The 16711-nt window shown below is 34.3% G+C and overlaps 1 protein-coding gene and 2 non-coding genes across 6 annotated transcripts in view; 2 read left to right on the plus strand and 1 right to left on the minus strand.

The window, feature by feature from the left end:
- Positions 1–639: 639 nt before the first annotated feature.
- On the plus strand, positions 640–712 carry Trnar-acg. The gene has a single exon. It is a non-coding gene; the product is annotated as a tRNA-Arg (tRNA).
- A 271-nt stretch (positions 713–983) lies between these two features.
- On the plus strand, positions 984–1080 carry Trnay-gua. The gene is made up of 2 exons: positions 984–1020; positions 1045–1080. It is a non-coding gene; the product is annotated as a tRNA-Tyr (tRNA).
- Positions 1081–8992: 7912 nt separating this feature from the next.
- LOC108558815 (protein bric-a-brac 1) overlaps positions 8993–16711 on the minus strand; it is a 40307-nt gene continuing 32588 nt past the window's right edge. For 2 of the 4 annotated variants that reach the window (XM_017915848.1, XM_017915845.1), the window contains exons 2-5: positions 10217–10578; positions 9672–10161; positions 9385–9615; positions 8993–9308 (exon numbers count right to left, since the gene is read on the minus strand). In XM_017915848.1, the coding sequence (XP_017771337.1) occupies positions 9094–9308; positions 9385–9615; positions 9672–10161; positions 10217–10555 (1275 nt within the window). In that variant the 5' untranslated portion in view covers positions 10556–10578 and the 3' untranslated portion in view covers positions 8993–9093. Of the gene's footprint in view, positions 9309–9384; positions 9616–9671; positions 10162–10216; positions 10579–15258; positions 15475–15643; positions 15840–16711 lie in introns of those variants that run through there. The other 2 variants (XM_017915846.1, XM_017915847.1) reach the window with 2 other exon arrangements.

Below are 16711 nucleotides of genomic sequence, written 5' to 3' on the forward strand. Positions count from 1 at the left end.
GCGCGCGTTTGGCCGAAGCCTCGTCTTTTCCATCTATGGCAAAGGCACGACTTGACGTCACCTTCGCTTATAGTCTACTTGATTGAGTAATATGCACAGAACGAACTCTTCTATACACGCCATATGTTCCTGGTTAACACAGCTCTACACAGCGGATTCTTTAAGTCTGCTTGCGATGCAACGTGCACAAACACACTTCATCCTCTTAACCATCCATCCATCCATCCATACTCTTCTACCTCTCGTCGCTGCGTTTTCATAATCATTAACACAAACAGGAAACTCGACTGATTATTGTTATTATGACTATACCGTGAGGTTACCGAAACGAATGAACCATATTTAGCTTAGCAAGCATTCCGCATTCATTATCGAACGTCTGTCTGGCTATAATTAGATTTTATTTACTAACAGTATATATCGTTTTATTTAACCTGACTACATAATTAATATTTTAATCATATTACAATATATTTATCAATGATTTTATTAAATAATACTAACTTTTATCTCTTCTACTAATTAATAGTAAACTGTTATCATTTCTAATACGATAGATTGAGTTTATTTTTACTAAAAATATAAAGATAAAAAGATTGGGGAGCACTGGTCTAAACAACCAAATTTTAACTTTTCATAGGTCCTGTGGCGCAACGGATAACGCGTCTGACTACGGATCAGAAGATTCCAGGTTCGAATCCTGGCAGGATCGACATCCTTTTTGCATATCTTAATACAAGGATCGAATAATTTGCTTTACCTATTACCCCAAAATATATTCATTTATCTAGGGCGCTTGCGAATTCTAATATTTTCCATGGATGAATTGAAGAGCGGAGATGAATTTCAAATATTTTTTTTAATGGATACAAATAATTTTAATTACTGGAAGTTATCATTACGCGCAGGATTAATTTTTACCCAATTTGGGGTAATTTACCCCGGTACATCGGCCTGTACATTTGAAACTAATCTTATATAAACCTTCGATAGCTCAGTTGGTAGAGCGGTGGACTGTAGTTCGAAAAATACTAGGTAGTAGATATCCATAGGTCACTGGTTCAAATCCGGTTCGAAGGATACTTTTGAACAAATGGTCATTATTAATTAGTTTTATCAATTAAAAATAATGTGTAAATAAAAAAATAATAATATTTATTTTGTATCCCAACTAATTGAGATAGTAAAATAAACTAGTTGTTTATTATTCTTTGAAGAATATCGACCTCTTGAGTGTGACCTCTTCTCGTAACCTAAACACGTACTTGAGTAATGGAGTTAGTTTTACTTTTAATATAAACTAATTTAAACTTGGCGTCTAAAATCTTAACCTGAAGAACGTAATGCCGTTATAAAACGGTGCAAAACATGTGACTCAAATCACGGAATTACTGTATAAAAACAGACGCATTTCACTTAAAAACATATAAAATAATGTTAAATTTAAAATGAAAAAGTTTTCTTTAGCTTTGAAAAACGTAATATAATCATTGATTATAAAAGAAAATTTAGTAAATTGAGTATGTGCGTGCTGAAAATGCGGTCGAATCATTCCTTAATGAGATTAAATTGAAACCACACTAAATATCAATTACGAGTGGTAAAAATAAAACAAAATGGCCATGAAATGTTGCAGAAAGCTTCCGTTAACAGACACACACCTACTACAGTTAATCATTTAATAGAATAGCCAAAGTGGAAGAACGAAGTAAGAAACAAACAAACTGGAGACTAGTGCACACAGAACTTCTATTTTCATGCAACGTCGTGCAAAACTCGTAATCATCATATTAACACCATCCGAAAGGAAGGAAGGAATATGCCGATGCTTGCGGAATATTCCGAAAAAGGAAACACACTCTGTGTACACGCATGCAGAAACGTATGAATGATATGTACGTTATTGTTACATTCTTTTGTTTCACATTACTTTTTCATTACCAAACATGATGTCATTTCTATATTTATATAGAAAAAATACAAATAATGCTTGTGTAAGCAATAATTTGAAGAAAGTATTGAATCTAGTGACATAAATACTGAAGTACCATCAAAGTAAATTTACGTGACTCATGTGATAAATCAATCAATGAATGTAAATAAAACAACAAATTTCAAATAATTCCGTTTGCATTACTTTATCAAGTCGTCCTTGCTACCAATTATGTAAGTTACGGTGCTGTTTCTAACTGGAAATCGAATTGCACTTAAAATGTCCAATTGATCTCGCGACTTAAATATTTACGTGCATGCAAAACTTTACTACTTACTAAAATCTCTTACCTCAGATGCGAAGGAGTCTTGCGGCATTCTTGTGCAATTATTCATGATTAAAGTATGCTCTCTAATAGATACATATATATTTCGTTTAAATCATAAGTAATTTAAGGTAAGAAAAGATTACTTGATCTCTCTATATCGAAAAAAAAAATATATAAGATCACATCGAAAACAAAAACAGAAATCACAGAAAAGCCAGGCAAAACAACAAAAGCGCTCTTTCTGGTCAGGCCATGGTCATTCCAAGGAACATATCATCATCAATGCAGCAAGACATTCCCATTCCTTCGGGTGAAACAAAATTCAAACAGATTATACAACAACCAACAGCACACAGAACATAACAGTAAATAAAGTTTTGTTTTTCCTCTTTTTCTTTTATAGGTTAAGAAACAAACGAAAATGAACCTACCACACGTCACATTCGCACCTACCAGACTAAAACAAAATACACAATCGATCCCGGTCGGCTTACAAAGTTCGTTACCGCAGCAACCCTGTACACATTCAAGAAGCTTTGCTGGATAACCGATCATGCACGATTAGTTGCATATAACTATTAACTGTTTTCAAACTACTACAGTGGAACCTCGCTTAACGAGCGAAAGAAATTGTAAGAAAAGTGACCCGCTTAACGAGCGACGTTTCGCATAACGAGTGACGATGAGAAGAGAAGTCCCGGATTTTTGAATATTTTAACCATCTTCGATTTTCTTTGTCATCTTTGTTTAAAGCGGACTATACTTTGCAAATGTAATTTGTGTTTGCTATAAATCCAAAACACAAATGTATTGTGTCCAACCATTACCTAAACACACTATGTACGCTTTATTATATAAACAAATAATAAAAGTATAAAGAGACCTCCAACAAGTCCCCGAATTGATAAAAGTAATATAAACAAATATAAACTCACTTCTTCGTGTGTGAATTGGAAAACATTTTCTAGTGGTAGTGGTAATTCTAGTTGCATCTTAGTGTTGTTTGTGATCATAAAATTTCTAAACTTGTGTTCAGACATGTTATTTGTGTTTTTTTTTTGTGCAAAATTTAATAACACGGGAATGTCTCCTAACAAAACATTGGCTTTTTAAAAAGAATCATAGATATGAAAAGGAAAATCATGAAAAATTGTACTTTTTTTCCATCAAGGAATGAACTAATGTAATTTACATTAATTTATATGGGAAAACGTGATTCACTATACGAGTAATAATCCGGAAATTTTTGAACGGATTAAACTCGTTAAACGAGGTACCACTGTACTATGATTTAAACCAAATGAAATGAAAATAATCATTATAGTTTGAATGAGATGTCGCAATCGAATGTTAAATAGGCTATAGAGTAGATGAATGAAATCATCCTAGTTGAATATCAATTCGTATAGGATAGTTCTTTGTTACTCGCTACTGTCTGTATTCAAACTAATTCTTATTCAAACTGCATCAAATGTTAAAGAGAAGTAGCACGTCCTCCAGACTTCTATCGACCTTCGCACGAAATTAGTGCAACGGATCCGGAATTGAAATCGAAACGATAACGAATATTTTAATATTTTTCATTCAACAATCCAAAGAAGGTGGATTATAATCAATCAGAAAAACGTCTTCAAAGTCTTATATTATTCATCTTCGTATGGTCATTTGTCATTAGAGGATTCCAACCAGTATATTTTTGTATTTTTTAATAGTAGATCTAAAAAAGAGCATGAAAAAGTTGGCATTTAAATTTTCATCCTTTTGTAATTCCTCTACATAATATCCATTTATTTCAATACAGTTTTTAAGTCACTAGAGCCATTTTTCAAAACATTTCTCAAAATCGGCTTTTTGGAACTGAAGACTTTTTATTTCTTGAAATTTGACATGAAATATCGTTAGACTTTAACAAATTGAGAAAAACACTTTTGTTTTTCAGAAACAAATGAATTAATGCCAACTTAGCGATCTTTAATTAGACCCCTCGCATATTTGCATCAAGATTTTCTTTTATAATTGATATAATTAATATTTTTCATAATAAAATTTAGTTTTTTTCCTACTAATAAGTTCAAAATATATACAATTTCTGTGTAATGAGTTTCTCAATTTTCAAATTATAACACATTGTTCACTTGCGTTTTACTTAATTAATCGAACATTGAAACATTTAGAAAAGATATTTGATCATGAGTGGTAAAAGAAACTACAGAAAATTTAATGAAGAACATCAAAATGTGTCAGAATATTTAATTCATGAAACTAAGAATTGAGAGGAAATAGGAAGGATTCAAAATAAGAAATCAAGTTAAACGTCAAATTGTTTATTAAAATTAATAAGGAAAACAGAACATGAATACATCATATGCTTATATACAATTAATATATAATATAATAATAATAGTACATTGTTGTTGTTATTTAATTTAGACTCCCTTGCAGAGAGTTGCGCTGTTGAATAATATGTATACATACACGCCGCTGCACATATATAATATTTTTTCTTATAAATTCAATTATTTTTACATTACATTGCGAAGTGACAATGTAATGTTAATAGTTGTGACGGTCGGTGGAGGGGTGATGGGAGGATTACACAGACGGAAACAAATAAAAACAAAAGAAATGCAAAAAGAAAACGAAATGGGTTCGAAGGTCGGATTCGCGGAGCACCGCCTCTTCGCTTACAATGGACCAATGTGGAAACGGGATTCAACGCGACCGACCCAGCCCAAATTCAAATTTTCTTACATTATATATATTTTTCATCTTCTTCAAATTTGCACTAAATAACTCACATGTCTTATAATATCTACAAATTAACAAAAAAAAAATGAAATTATAAAATGTGATGTTTTCATGTATATTCATATATATATATATACGTTTCTCTCGAATTTAAGTACAAAGAAATGCCGATATTAATAAGATTGACGTGAGAGCTTAAATTAATTTAATAGAGATTCCAGACTGCGTGTGACTCCTGTTCATATTTTATGTTTGTACCATTTTATATTAAATACCTGAGAGTTATTAACATGTCTTATTACAATTGTTTATTTACTTTTTTTTTTTTAATTTTACACACATTTTTTTTTGTACTTGCATTTTTTTTTTCAATCATTTTATTATTAAATATAATATATTTTCTTTATATATGCTATACTAGAAAAATGTTCTTCAGTAGCAATATAATATATATATTTATATATGAGCTGAGGATTCAATGAGGTAGATGCACATTTGTACTGTTTCTTAGTTATTATTCTTTGCACCTGAATATATATATATATTTTTTTCTTTTTTCACTTTCTTCATCCATATAATATACACTGTATTCGAGCTCTCTGTGTGCAATTTCTTCAAAAATATACATGCTTTCTCTTCTTTTTAGTTTGTTGCTTTGCTTCTTCGCTCTGCAACTTCCGCCGAAGCTCTCAACAATTCCTCACAAGTTAGTTTCATTTTAAACATTATTTTTTATTTAAACATATAGAATACCCGTAAATTCATTATCCTGAAAATTAACGTAAAATAAATAATAAAATCCCTGAACATTAAAAAGAAAATACCTGAGTTGAACAATAATAATAGTCTAAGCAACTTAAAAATAACATAATTAACAAAGTAATATAATAATAATAGTAGTAGTAGTCATAATAATAATAATATTCAATACAATTAATTATAATATGTTACATTTACAATTACTCTAGAAATTGGTATGTTTTGGGTTCCAAAATCATTATCTCCTTTTGTTATTGTTTCTTTTTTTTTTGTATCATCAATATATAACATTGCATTGCCACTATAATAAAACTATAATGGGTTTATCTTTATATAAATATTAACCGAAGCGTAAAACTCCCAACGGTGTTTCCAAAAGCTCTAAATATATATTTATGTATATATCAATCACGTTTAAATAAAAATAGTTCTTGAGTGAAAAAATATTATTTATTTTTTAATTTTTCTTCAGCCCACCTTTGGAAGTGTTTACGTTTCGCACGTGATCCGAACAAGAAGTGCAATACAAACTATCCTTTGTTGTTTTTTTTTTTTAATATATATTTAGAGAGAGATATAGAAGTAGAAACTGACACACAACAGACGAAGTGGCCGCCTCCTTGGTTTTGGCTCAGACCTCAGACACGCTCCAATCCCAACAATTCCTTTATACAAAAAAAATAAATCCTCACTCACAACGTTTTTTTGTACCCTATCTACATCCCATGTACGAGTTTCGCTTTTCTTCCAAATTTGTTTGTTTCACCTTAAAAACCTACATTTTCAATTCCTAGCCTAAACAATCTTAATTTCTGACCGGCCATGGAGGTGGCGTGCAACATTGTCTTAAAGATTAAAGTTTTTTTTTTTTTTGCTTGTTTTCATAATTCAATTGTTTTTTTTTTATACATCTTTTACGTCCACCCTTGCGCCAAATGTCGGACGACAAAAAGGGGACACACATTAAAGCGAATACACCGGTAACAAGGATCAACATCATTCTTTATAAATAATTATACAAAACATTTACAGAAGCCTGGGACATCCACAAACGTCCCACCCTGTCCCACATCTTTTTTTTTTTTTCATCTTCTTCTTACAATTCTTACAATCCTTAAGTTACACCGAGAGTGATAATTACAAGTAATTCAACATCATATAATAATTAGAAATTGGACAGGAAGTGTTTTTTATTATTTTTTTTTGTCTTCTTACGTGTGTATAGTTTGGTGCAAAACCATCGAATATTCTCGTGTTAGCGCCCACTAAGTGATGCGCCACCTTTTTTTTTAAATAAAATAATTACTTTAGAGTCAAACAAAGAACATCATCGTTGGACTTTTCATCAAAACATATAATAATAAAATTAAAAAAAAAGAAAGAACGATAAAATAAACGATTCAAAAATAAAGAAACAATAAACATGAAATCTTAATAAACTAAACAAACTTAAAATCAACGTAGCGCAATTTATTTACAAGATATTACGCAACCACAAACCGTCCAAAACGAATGCCTTCAATTATTTTTTTTTTACAAATTTTCATGTTGGACGGTTCATAGGAAATGTGAACCCTGAATGCCTTTAAAAACAAATAAAAAAACATACATTTCGAAGAGCTTACTTTAACATTTAATACCCGTATTTTGTTAAATATAGTTATTACTATTTTATTTCTTGTTGTGATTTGATTGTAGTAGATGTGTGCAATTGAGGTAGACTAAGATTAAAACTAAATACCGAAGATCCGCTTACATTCGACCAGTCACACCTAAAAACTACTTAAATATACCCGTATTTATTGTAATCTGCTATAGCATTTCACATTTATAAAAACTGAACAACTGTCGAAGAAGCTTTCATTCATTGTCAACGGACTTCGGTAGCCTCAGAAGTATATACGTATTTAGATAATAGTGAATCGGCAGTTTAGTTTCATTTGTTGTTGTAGAAGATGATAATTGTAAATAAATCCTATGTAGAAGTCTATTAAATAAAGGAAGGAAAAAGAAATGTAAATATATTCTCTATTTAATAATAAAATAACAAACTAAAAACCTGTCATATTAAAGCTATTGTTTTATATATATATATATATATTGTTGTTGTCATTGTGAGAAATCTGCTGCGGTTTGTATATTATTTGGCAGCTCAGTAAATTATTGCTTAGTTGTGTAAATAATCACAATATGTTTATATTCATAAAAATATATAAACAGCTTCTTCTTGTAACTTAAAGAACACACTATTGAGGATTGTAGATCCATCTATGTTTTTCTTGTGCATAGATGTATCTTCAGGTTCGAGAAATCTCGATTAAAAAAAAAAGTGAATTGTGTTTGTTGTATTTTGAGGAACTTAAACCTAGTCTATTTCTGGCCGCAGCAGAAAATTCTCACTGTTTGAGGTAGATCAAAGGAGGATAAAAAAAACATGACTAAACGATTCAACAAAACAAAAATACTGAGGTAGTTATCAATATTAAAACTTATTAGAACACATCTACGAGCAGATGAGAGATAATGACTAGTAAAAAACCTTATATATTAATATCTATTTTGGTATGGCTTGTGAGGTAGATACGACTGCTTAAAATCTATTGCTTAACATCTATATACGCGAACTCCTGTAAAACCTTAAGGAGCTTCCAGTATATAATATAATATTACATAACATTAAACAACATTCAGGGCAGTTTACTTTTTCTTCATATAATTTTTTTTTCAAAAATCATAGGACGACGCACTCTTTCAATTATTCTTGTTTTTAAATTTTCTTTCTCTCTTTAACGTTTAAAGAGAAAGATTTACAGAAAGAGAGAGAGAGACAACCATTTTAAAATTAAACTAGAGCTTAATTGTAAATACATCAACAAATGTACCTGAGATGGGAAGTAGAATATGTGACAGACTAGTCGAGAGAATAACGAAACATTTATAATAAAAAAAAGTAAGTACGGGAACTTGCAGACGTGATGATAAATTTGGTGATGTTTGTTTTTGTTACCAAAAGGGAGTGAGCCGCAATTTGGGAGACCGCTTGGGTACCGCGAACTTTAACAAATTGCACTATTTAAATATATGTTATTGCAAAGATAAATATATATATATCATTGAAGATTTAATTATTTGATTTGTACTGTTTTATGAGGTAGATGTGGCTGTTGCGGTACCTCGCAGTAATCCGATTTGCTGGCTCTTAGACACATGTATCGTGCGTTTTTTTATAATTATTTGGGAAGGTACATAATCCGATTGTTCCTCAGAGACCAGCTCTTCGGATACTTACGTGTGTGATATAATTATTTTAAACAGTTTACTGCTACTAGGGGTTGTGAACTTGTTGCTGGAACGCTTTCAGACTCAGCTCTGTTTTGTGTTCTCTAGCAATATGTCTACGTACTGTGTTGTTCCTAGTGAACGTTCGCGAACAGAACGGACATGGAACTCGAATACCTTGATGCCTTTGCCTTATGTGCGCCCTCAAATTCGTTTCATAACCATACAGACGTTCACAGAAAGGGCACTTCAACTTTTTACCTGTAACATTCAAAAAAAATGAACGAAATACAATTAGTTATCACGTATTTGTTGTTTGGGAGATTCGAGTACATACCGTCTGGTGTGGTAATGGCACCTGTCTTGGATAATTTACTAGTAACTGAGTTCCATAGCGTCGTTGGTATCAGATCGCGGTCTTTGTTCATATTGGTATCTGCAGCGTCGTACATTCCTAGTGAAGCTCCGTTTGCAATTGCTGTGTTCATAGGGACGATACTGTTGGAATTGCCTGTACTGCTCAAAGGTTCTTCTTGTATGGGAGTTGGGTCAAGTTTCATTCGAAGATCTGTAATTGCGTTGGGTTAAATTACGTAATTACGATTTGAATTTAATAATAAATACCTTCTGGACATCCAGGGTCGCGATGGCAATGGTCAGCGGAGTTGGCTTCTGATGGTGGACAAATGAGTGCAGTAGCTTGAGGGTCGTTTTCAAATCTTTCTGGTAATGCGGCATCCGCTTCCGGTTGCTGCGAAGGGGGCAGGGAGCACGAGGAACTGCTCGAGGGACGGTAGGCGAGTGACATGGGGCCCGGTGATGGAGGTCGTCCGGATTTGCTACCATCGCGTAAAACGCTCGCCCTTTCCTGAAGGGTCGGGCTGCGCAACGGCCTCCTATCGTACGGCTGTCTGTAATGGTGATGCTGGAGGTAAGGTGACATGGCTGGAGAATACGACGAGGGACTCTGTGGTGGCATATCTGCTTCTACTTTGAGTGGCTTATTGCTGCCGTTACTGCTTCTGCTTGTTGGGCTTTCCATTTCGCCGTTGCCAGACGGATCCATGCTCTGGCTTCGCACCAATTTCTCATGTTCGATGCTTAACCCTTTCACCTGTAAAATGATCGAAATAGTTTCCATAGTTGAGAGTTGACGAACTATGTCTTACCTGCAGGCATTCGGCGGCTTTCAGGAAACTCGATAGGGAATCCTGCGAAACGTGCACTTCCCCTTTGTACATGAATTCTAGGAGTGCTGCCATATTGACGGCCGACGTGCCGTCCAATATGACCAAAAGGTTTTGATGGAGCGGCGCCGTCTCGAAGAGGTCTGCGAGGTGTTTGCTACAAGCGGCGAGGATGAGCTTGTGCGCCCTGAAAGAAACGCCATCGCAGAAGAGCGTCACGTCCGCTAAGGTCTCACTCTTGAACAAGTTACTGAACGACGTCGCCAAATTGCTACCAAAGCTATTCCACTTAAGGCAGAACTGCTGTGCCCCCGACTCCATGCCCCCGTTTATAAAATTGTTGGCTGCAAAAAAAAATAAAAATATTTGATTTATAAGTTTCAAGAAAGACAGTTTAAATATTGAAGTACAGTGCTATGAGTTTTATGAAAATAACAAAAATTTACAATAAAAAGAAAACGTGCGAAATATATTTAAACAAATGTGTTAAGGGAGGAAACAACCAAATGGATTGGACATATAGAAAAGCATTGGGTCAAATTCAATTGTATTTTACGTAGACAGGATTTTGGGCGAGGCAAAATAAACAGATGAAGAGTGCGTGTGCGAGATAGAGAAGCGTCTCCTCATTTATTTCCACCACGTTTCTTGCAACACGCTGGCAAAACGTAGGTGTGTAGGCACACACATAAATAAATTTGAAACTTCTTAACCTTCGCATCGCTCCACCAACAATGCCATTATTGAAATGGAACATAATTCACGCGTCGCGCAACATAAACATGCTGGATGTGTCGCCTATCTATTCTACATTTTATCAAAGATGAGAGGAACGAGCGAGAGGACGAGAAGTTGCGTAAGGCGTTCTTTTTTCTTCTTCTCTCTCTCTCTCTCTCTCGAAATGCGTGAGAGTGCGTGGAAAAAAAGGACCTTAACATTATGTATCAGCACCTGCAGGCTGAGCTGGCATCCGTTTGCAAGGACAACCAATAAAAAAAACCGCACCAAGGTTGCGAACCATGCTGCGTGTGCGAGAGTGCGAGAACTTACGCAATTCCGACAACATTCACCGAAATAAATAATAGTTAACAAAAAAAAAATTTTTGGGTAAAAAAAAACAACTAATACAACGCGATCCTTCGAGATAAAATATTTAGAATATAAAAAAAAAATGTAATCCATTACTATCGTCGTGGTAAGCACAGACATAGAAGAACAACGAGTGAAAAAGGGATGCGAATTCGGCATTAGGCGGGTGCATAAAATATTCACGCCTTCCTCTAAAATAAATGTTAAGATAATCGATTAACCGAGTGAAGGTTGGAAAAGGGGGCGTAAATAATGGACGACCCGTTTAAAAATGCACCCCATGACAGCCGAATGTAAATTCTCTAAAACATTAATTGCCACACTAAAAATTATTCACTCGCCTGCGTCCTCTGGGACACTTCCAAGGAATAATGCTAAATGAATTTCTTCGGCACACACAAAAAAAATAAGAAGGTAGAAAACAATACAACATCATAATACTTGGTTTTGTTTTTACGACGCTACATATTAACGAGAACGCCTGACGTTACACATTGATAGATCGCATCGAACAAAGGACAATTAAGTTAAGGAAACTGATGCGGGTTTTGCCTTATAATGATTTATTATTTTTTCATCCCTTTCTCGCAAACTTCTTTTGTCGTCTCCCATCAATAATTTATTGGCCGACGCGAATCATTAAGAATCACCAAACAATATTCTTCGTTCCATATGCATGACCTACAAAATTCACACTCAGTCGAAATCATCATCATCATCTACGGACTACTTCATCCAATCCGAGATGCAGCCACCAATAGAGAAAGGAAAAATTTCTCTTAATCGTTTCGATTTCTTCTATTGCACTCGAAATCCACCTTAGGCGATCTTTTTATACCGTGCGCGCAAGAACCAAAGTTGTAATTTAATAAAAGTTTTACTGCGAGTGAAATTTTGTACTTTCCTTCTGAAGACTTAAGCTTCAAGCACGGACGAGCATTAAAATACTTCTTCTTTTAAACGTGTAAACAAAAGTTCTTCTCGCATAAGATTCGAGTTCTTCCAATAGTAAAATATCTGAAATAATGTTTAAACCGGCTTGTTTTAATTAATACTCTATAAAATTAAATCAATACATGTGTATTAGGTAATTCATTAAAAAACTCAAAGACATCCGATGAACATAACTAATTTTAAGTTAAGCAACTTTATTCCTCCTACATTAGAAATGAAATTAATCATTAATATCCCATAACTTTTAAATTTAAATTAATTAAAATGTTTGACTATGTTTTTTTATGTATTCACGTTCACTTTTAATAAATAGTGAAAAAACATAAATATGAACAAAATTTAGTGTATACAAATTTAGTGCTTGTTTTATAGTAACATTCGTATGCTAATAATATAATTGATTTTATCAATTAATGTTATAAAATATTAAGATATTGATAATGCATTACAAGGAAAGTTTCTTCATTGTGATGAAGCCAACATGAAAACGTTTTCACTTATCCTTTCAAATCAAAGGAAAACGTACCTCGCCCATTGTTGGCTGCGTTTCACTAAAAAAAATCCTCTCTATCGTTGGAATTAATTAGCGGAATGGAGCATTTAACAAAACAGAAAGAAAGAATGAGCAATTGTGTGCTCATTTAAATCGTCTCGTTGCGAGCCCAGCCGAGTACTCTTCGAACGACCCGGGCCCCCCAAGCTGGTTTCGAAAGCCGCGCAAGAGAATGCTGTGTGCGCTATTTCCGGTTATCAACAAATATATGCTTATTAAAGAGGTATTGGCACAGGATGTTACAACCGCTCAAAGCAAATACGAATGCACCACAAAGTGAGTTTAGTTTTAGATACATTCATCCATTGAAATCATATTGTATGTAGTTTTGGAAATCAATTATGCAAAATGCAGACACGTGGAATACTGCGCAAAATAAACGAACGTAAATATAAATAAAACACATGCATTGTATTGAAAAAATAGTGGGAAGATTATCATCTCCGTTGTTAGGAATCCCTTTGATATTGAATAGACTGAATAATGGACGGAATGGGATCGCGTAGCTCAGACAATTGTTGCAGAAGACTGGCGAGAGAACTACTTTGATCTGCATCATCATCAACATCATCATCATGATGGCATAGTGCACAGTTCAGGCCTTGTTGTTTCCTCCTCTTTTCGCCTCATTAAATCGCGTGAAGAATGAAAACGTGCTTTGGCTGCAGTACTGTTAGCGCAGCTCATATATTTAAAGCCGGAGAATTCACCTGAATGGAACACGTATAACGGCATTAGAACAACTGCATCACACGGATGAGAAATTTGAACAAAACTCATCGTGAAAAAAATATAAAAGAAAAATAGAAGATTAACAATAATCATCTGTGTAGTTCTTTATTATTTCCTCTCAGCAATGTCACATATTTTATCTCGTTGAATAAAAATATTCGATAGGTACACCTACTTGATTCACTCAAAATTAATTATAATTTTGAAATAAACGCGTGCAGATAACAGATACCATTGTTTGTAACGTAAAATCCACTCAAGAACAAATTCTTATTTGGAGGGCGCCGATGATAACTAATTTCTCTATGTGTGTGTGAGAGAGGATAGACGGCAAATTTGCAACGACTTTTTCCCAATCATGCGATAAGGCGATCTCAGATAAAAGTGCGTTATTCGATTGTTATCAGCCTGCAATCGCGATCCACCAAAATCATTTGTTTAAATGACCCATTTGAATGATAAAAATATAATAGCACGTAAAAAAATAACTATTTACTTATCCTCTTTACTTATACTTCGAGGATTACTTAACTCTATTTTTTATCAGGAAAAAAAAATTCGCCAAGATTTTAATTAATCTTTTAATCGTTTACTTTTGATGGCACACTCAGTAGTATTTCTGATCGTGAAATTCTTCAATTATCTGCAATCATGCAAAAGTTGTTTTGATTGTAATTAGCGTATTAAAAAAATAATAATTACATCTAAATTTATTTTAAATAGTATGCTAATTTTAGTGGATCAATTAAATCAATTAAAGAAATGCATAAGTAATATACAATTAATGTATTCATTAAGAAAAACGACATAATTTTTGTAATTGAGATTGCAAATTGCTTAGTGAAATAATCGAGATACAGGAAAGTTCACAGATTTAGTGACTGTTATGTTTCTTTATCTGCGGTATTATAAATAACTCGCATCTCCCCAACTCATTTTTTCGCGCCTCGTGGTTTAGGATAACACTGGTTTATAAGAATGACCATCTGCTAACCCTATTTTTTTTTTCAAACAAAATTGGAACACAAAAATCCAGTAAGAAAAAATAACGTTTTGATTAAAAAAAAAACATTTCATTTTATTGTAACGAAAAGTTTTGCGGAAGTAACAAAATGAATGATACAATGTAAAAAAGATTAATTATTAAAAAATATCTACGTCTTAGTGCGTAGAATAGTAAAACTGCTAGTAAATAATATAGTTTATCTAAGTTGTGCGATATTAAAATTCGTTTATGAATTTTAATGAAGGTTCGAAATGCAAATTAGTAACGAACACGCGAAACATAACTGTTTTATTTCTCATCTATTATGTGTGTGCGTGTGTGTATATATTTATAGATGTGTGTGTGCATAAGTGTTGCGAAGTCGGGTCGAGAAATGTAAACAGTCGAAAGAGGAAACGCAAAATTTAAATGGCAGTCGCGAAATTGGAGAGAAAAAGAAATGTTAATTGGAGGTGAAATAACGTAACCTTGGCGACGGTGGCAAGTGTTGACCGAGTTCCGGTCAGGAAGAGTCAAGAGGAGGGAAGGTAAAAAAAAGAAAAACGTAAGGCTGGGGAAGGCAACAAATACAAATAAACATGCAGGAGGAAGGAAGGAAGTGAGGAATTGCACGCGCGCCTTTTGTGTCCTCTTGTGGTGGTGGGGTGCAAAAAGTGGATGCGAGGAGCGGAGGGTTGTTTTTTGCGTTACCTGAAGAATGCTAGTCACTAATTTTTCGATCACAAAACGCATAGGAATAAGAAGTAGTCGCTATAGTTCTCTATTTCCAGTCTAGTCAGCACTTACACATCGCTATTGGGAATTTTGTACACGCACCGCGCCAACATAAGTCGCGAACTGACTAAAGTAGCACTTCAGTCTCTCGCAATGCACACGCACAACCGCACACTTACACACGCACAGACACACACACAGCCGTCTCCGAGGTCACTCACTAAAAATCCACGGCTCACGGCTCACACAAAACAGCTCATACACATATACATATATACTACACACGCAGCACACGCACACAATCGAAAACGAGCAAAAGCCGCGATCGACCAACTAGCAGCTCCTAGCTAACAATCCATACCCATTCCTCCTCTCACAATTGCATCCTTCGCTCTTGTTCCTTTTCCTTTTAGCCTTATCGGTTCTTACGTACGTCCGTCCGTCCGTCCGTCGGTAGTAGTAGAAGTAGTAGAGGTTTCAAATGCTTGAATTCAAACTTCAAAAATCTTCAGCATTTGTGCGTGTGAATGCGCGACGAGCGTGTGGTAAGAAGGACACACAGACGCGCTAACACACACACACACACACATACACGCGCGCATAATATACAAACGCATGGCGCAACATGTAAAATAGGTCAATTGGCCCCCAAATGCAAAACTTAACCCAGTTTTCTGGCTAATCCCCACCAGGCCGCGCTTGCACACGCATTCAATGCGTTTTCTAATAATGAATGCCATGCCACAAGACTTTCGCGTCCCTCCGGCGAAACGAAAACACACACAGCCGCTGTGCATTCAACACCAAAAGACAACACACACACACATTCACACGAGAAACGAACAAAAAAGAAAGAACTCCGAAATGGATTGCTTCGATCTCTGGGTTGACCGCAATACGCACAAACACACGCATAAATACATCCTTTCCACGCGGAGAGAACTTCGCAATTTCTAATCATTACACATAACATCTTAACATCTATTGCATTACTCCAGGTTACATAACATCCTGCTAATAATCGATGTATTAGTGTGGCAACACACGGAGATCCCTTACCATCTGTTACATCACTAGCCCTAAACGTATACCTCAATTTATATGAAAAATACGATTCTAGTAAAGGAAATGAAATCATCAACAATAAATATAAAAAAAGAATAAATCTTCCATATTTGTTATCAATGAAATGCAAAACGATTCAGGAAGTCCATTGTATCAGTTTCGTTTTCTTTAAAATTAAGCACGTACGTGATTAATCCCGATACGTGCCTACTCCAATCCGACAATCGCAAGGACTCGAAAATCAACGATATTAGAAACATACAGAATAATATGCCTTTCTAACTTATTTTTTTTTTAGAAGTGCAGCGGAATTCCTTTGCGCAATTTCACAAGAATCAAAAAGAAATCTGGGTCCAGCAGCAGC

This window comes from Nicrophorus vespilloides, unplaced genomic scaffold (assembly GCF_001412225.1).
Source record: "Nicrophorus vespilloides isolate i.1.1-1 unplaced genomic scaffold, Nicve_v1.0, whole genome shotgun sequence".
Classification (NCBI taxonomy): Eukaryota; Metazoa; Arthropoda; class Insecta; order Coleoptera; family Silphidae; genus Nicrophorus; species Nicrophorus vespilloides.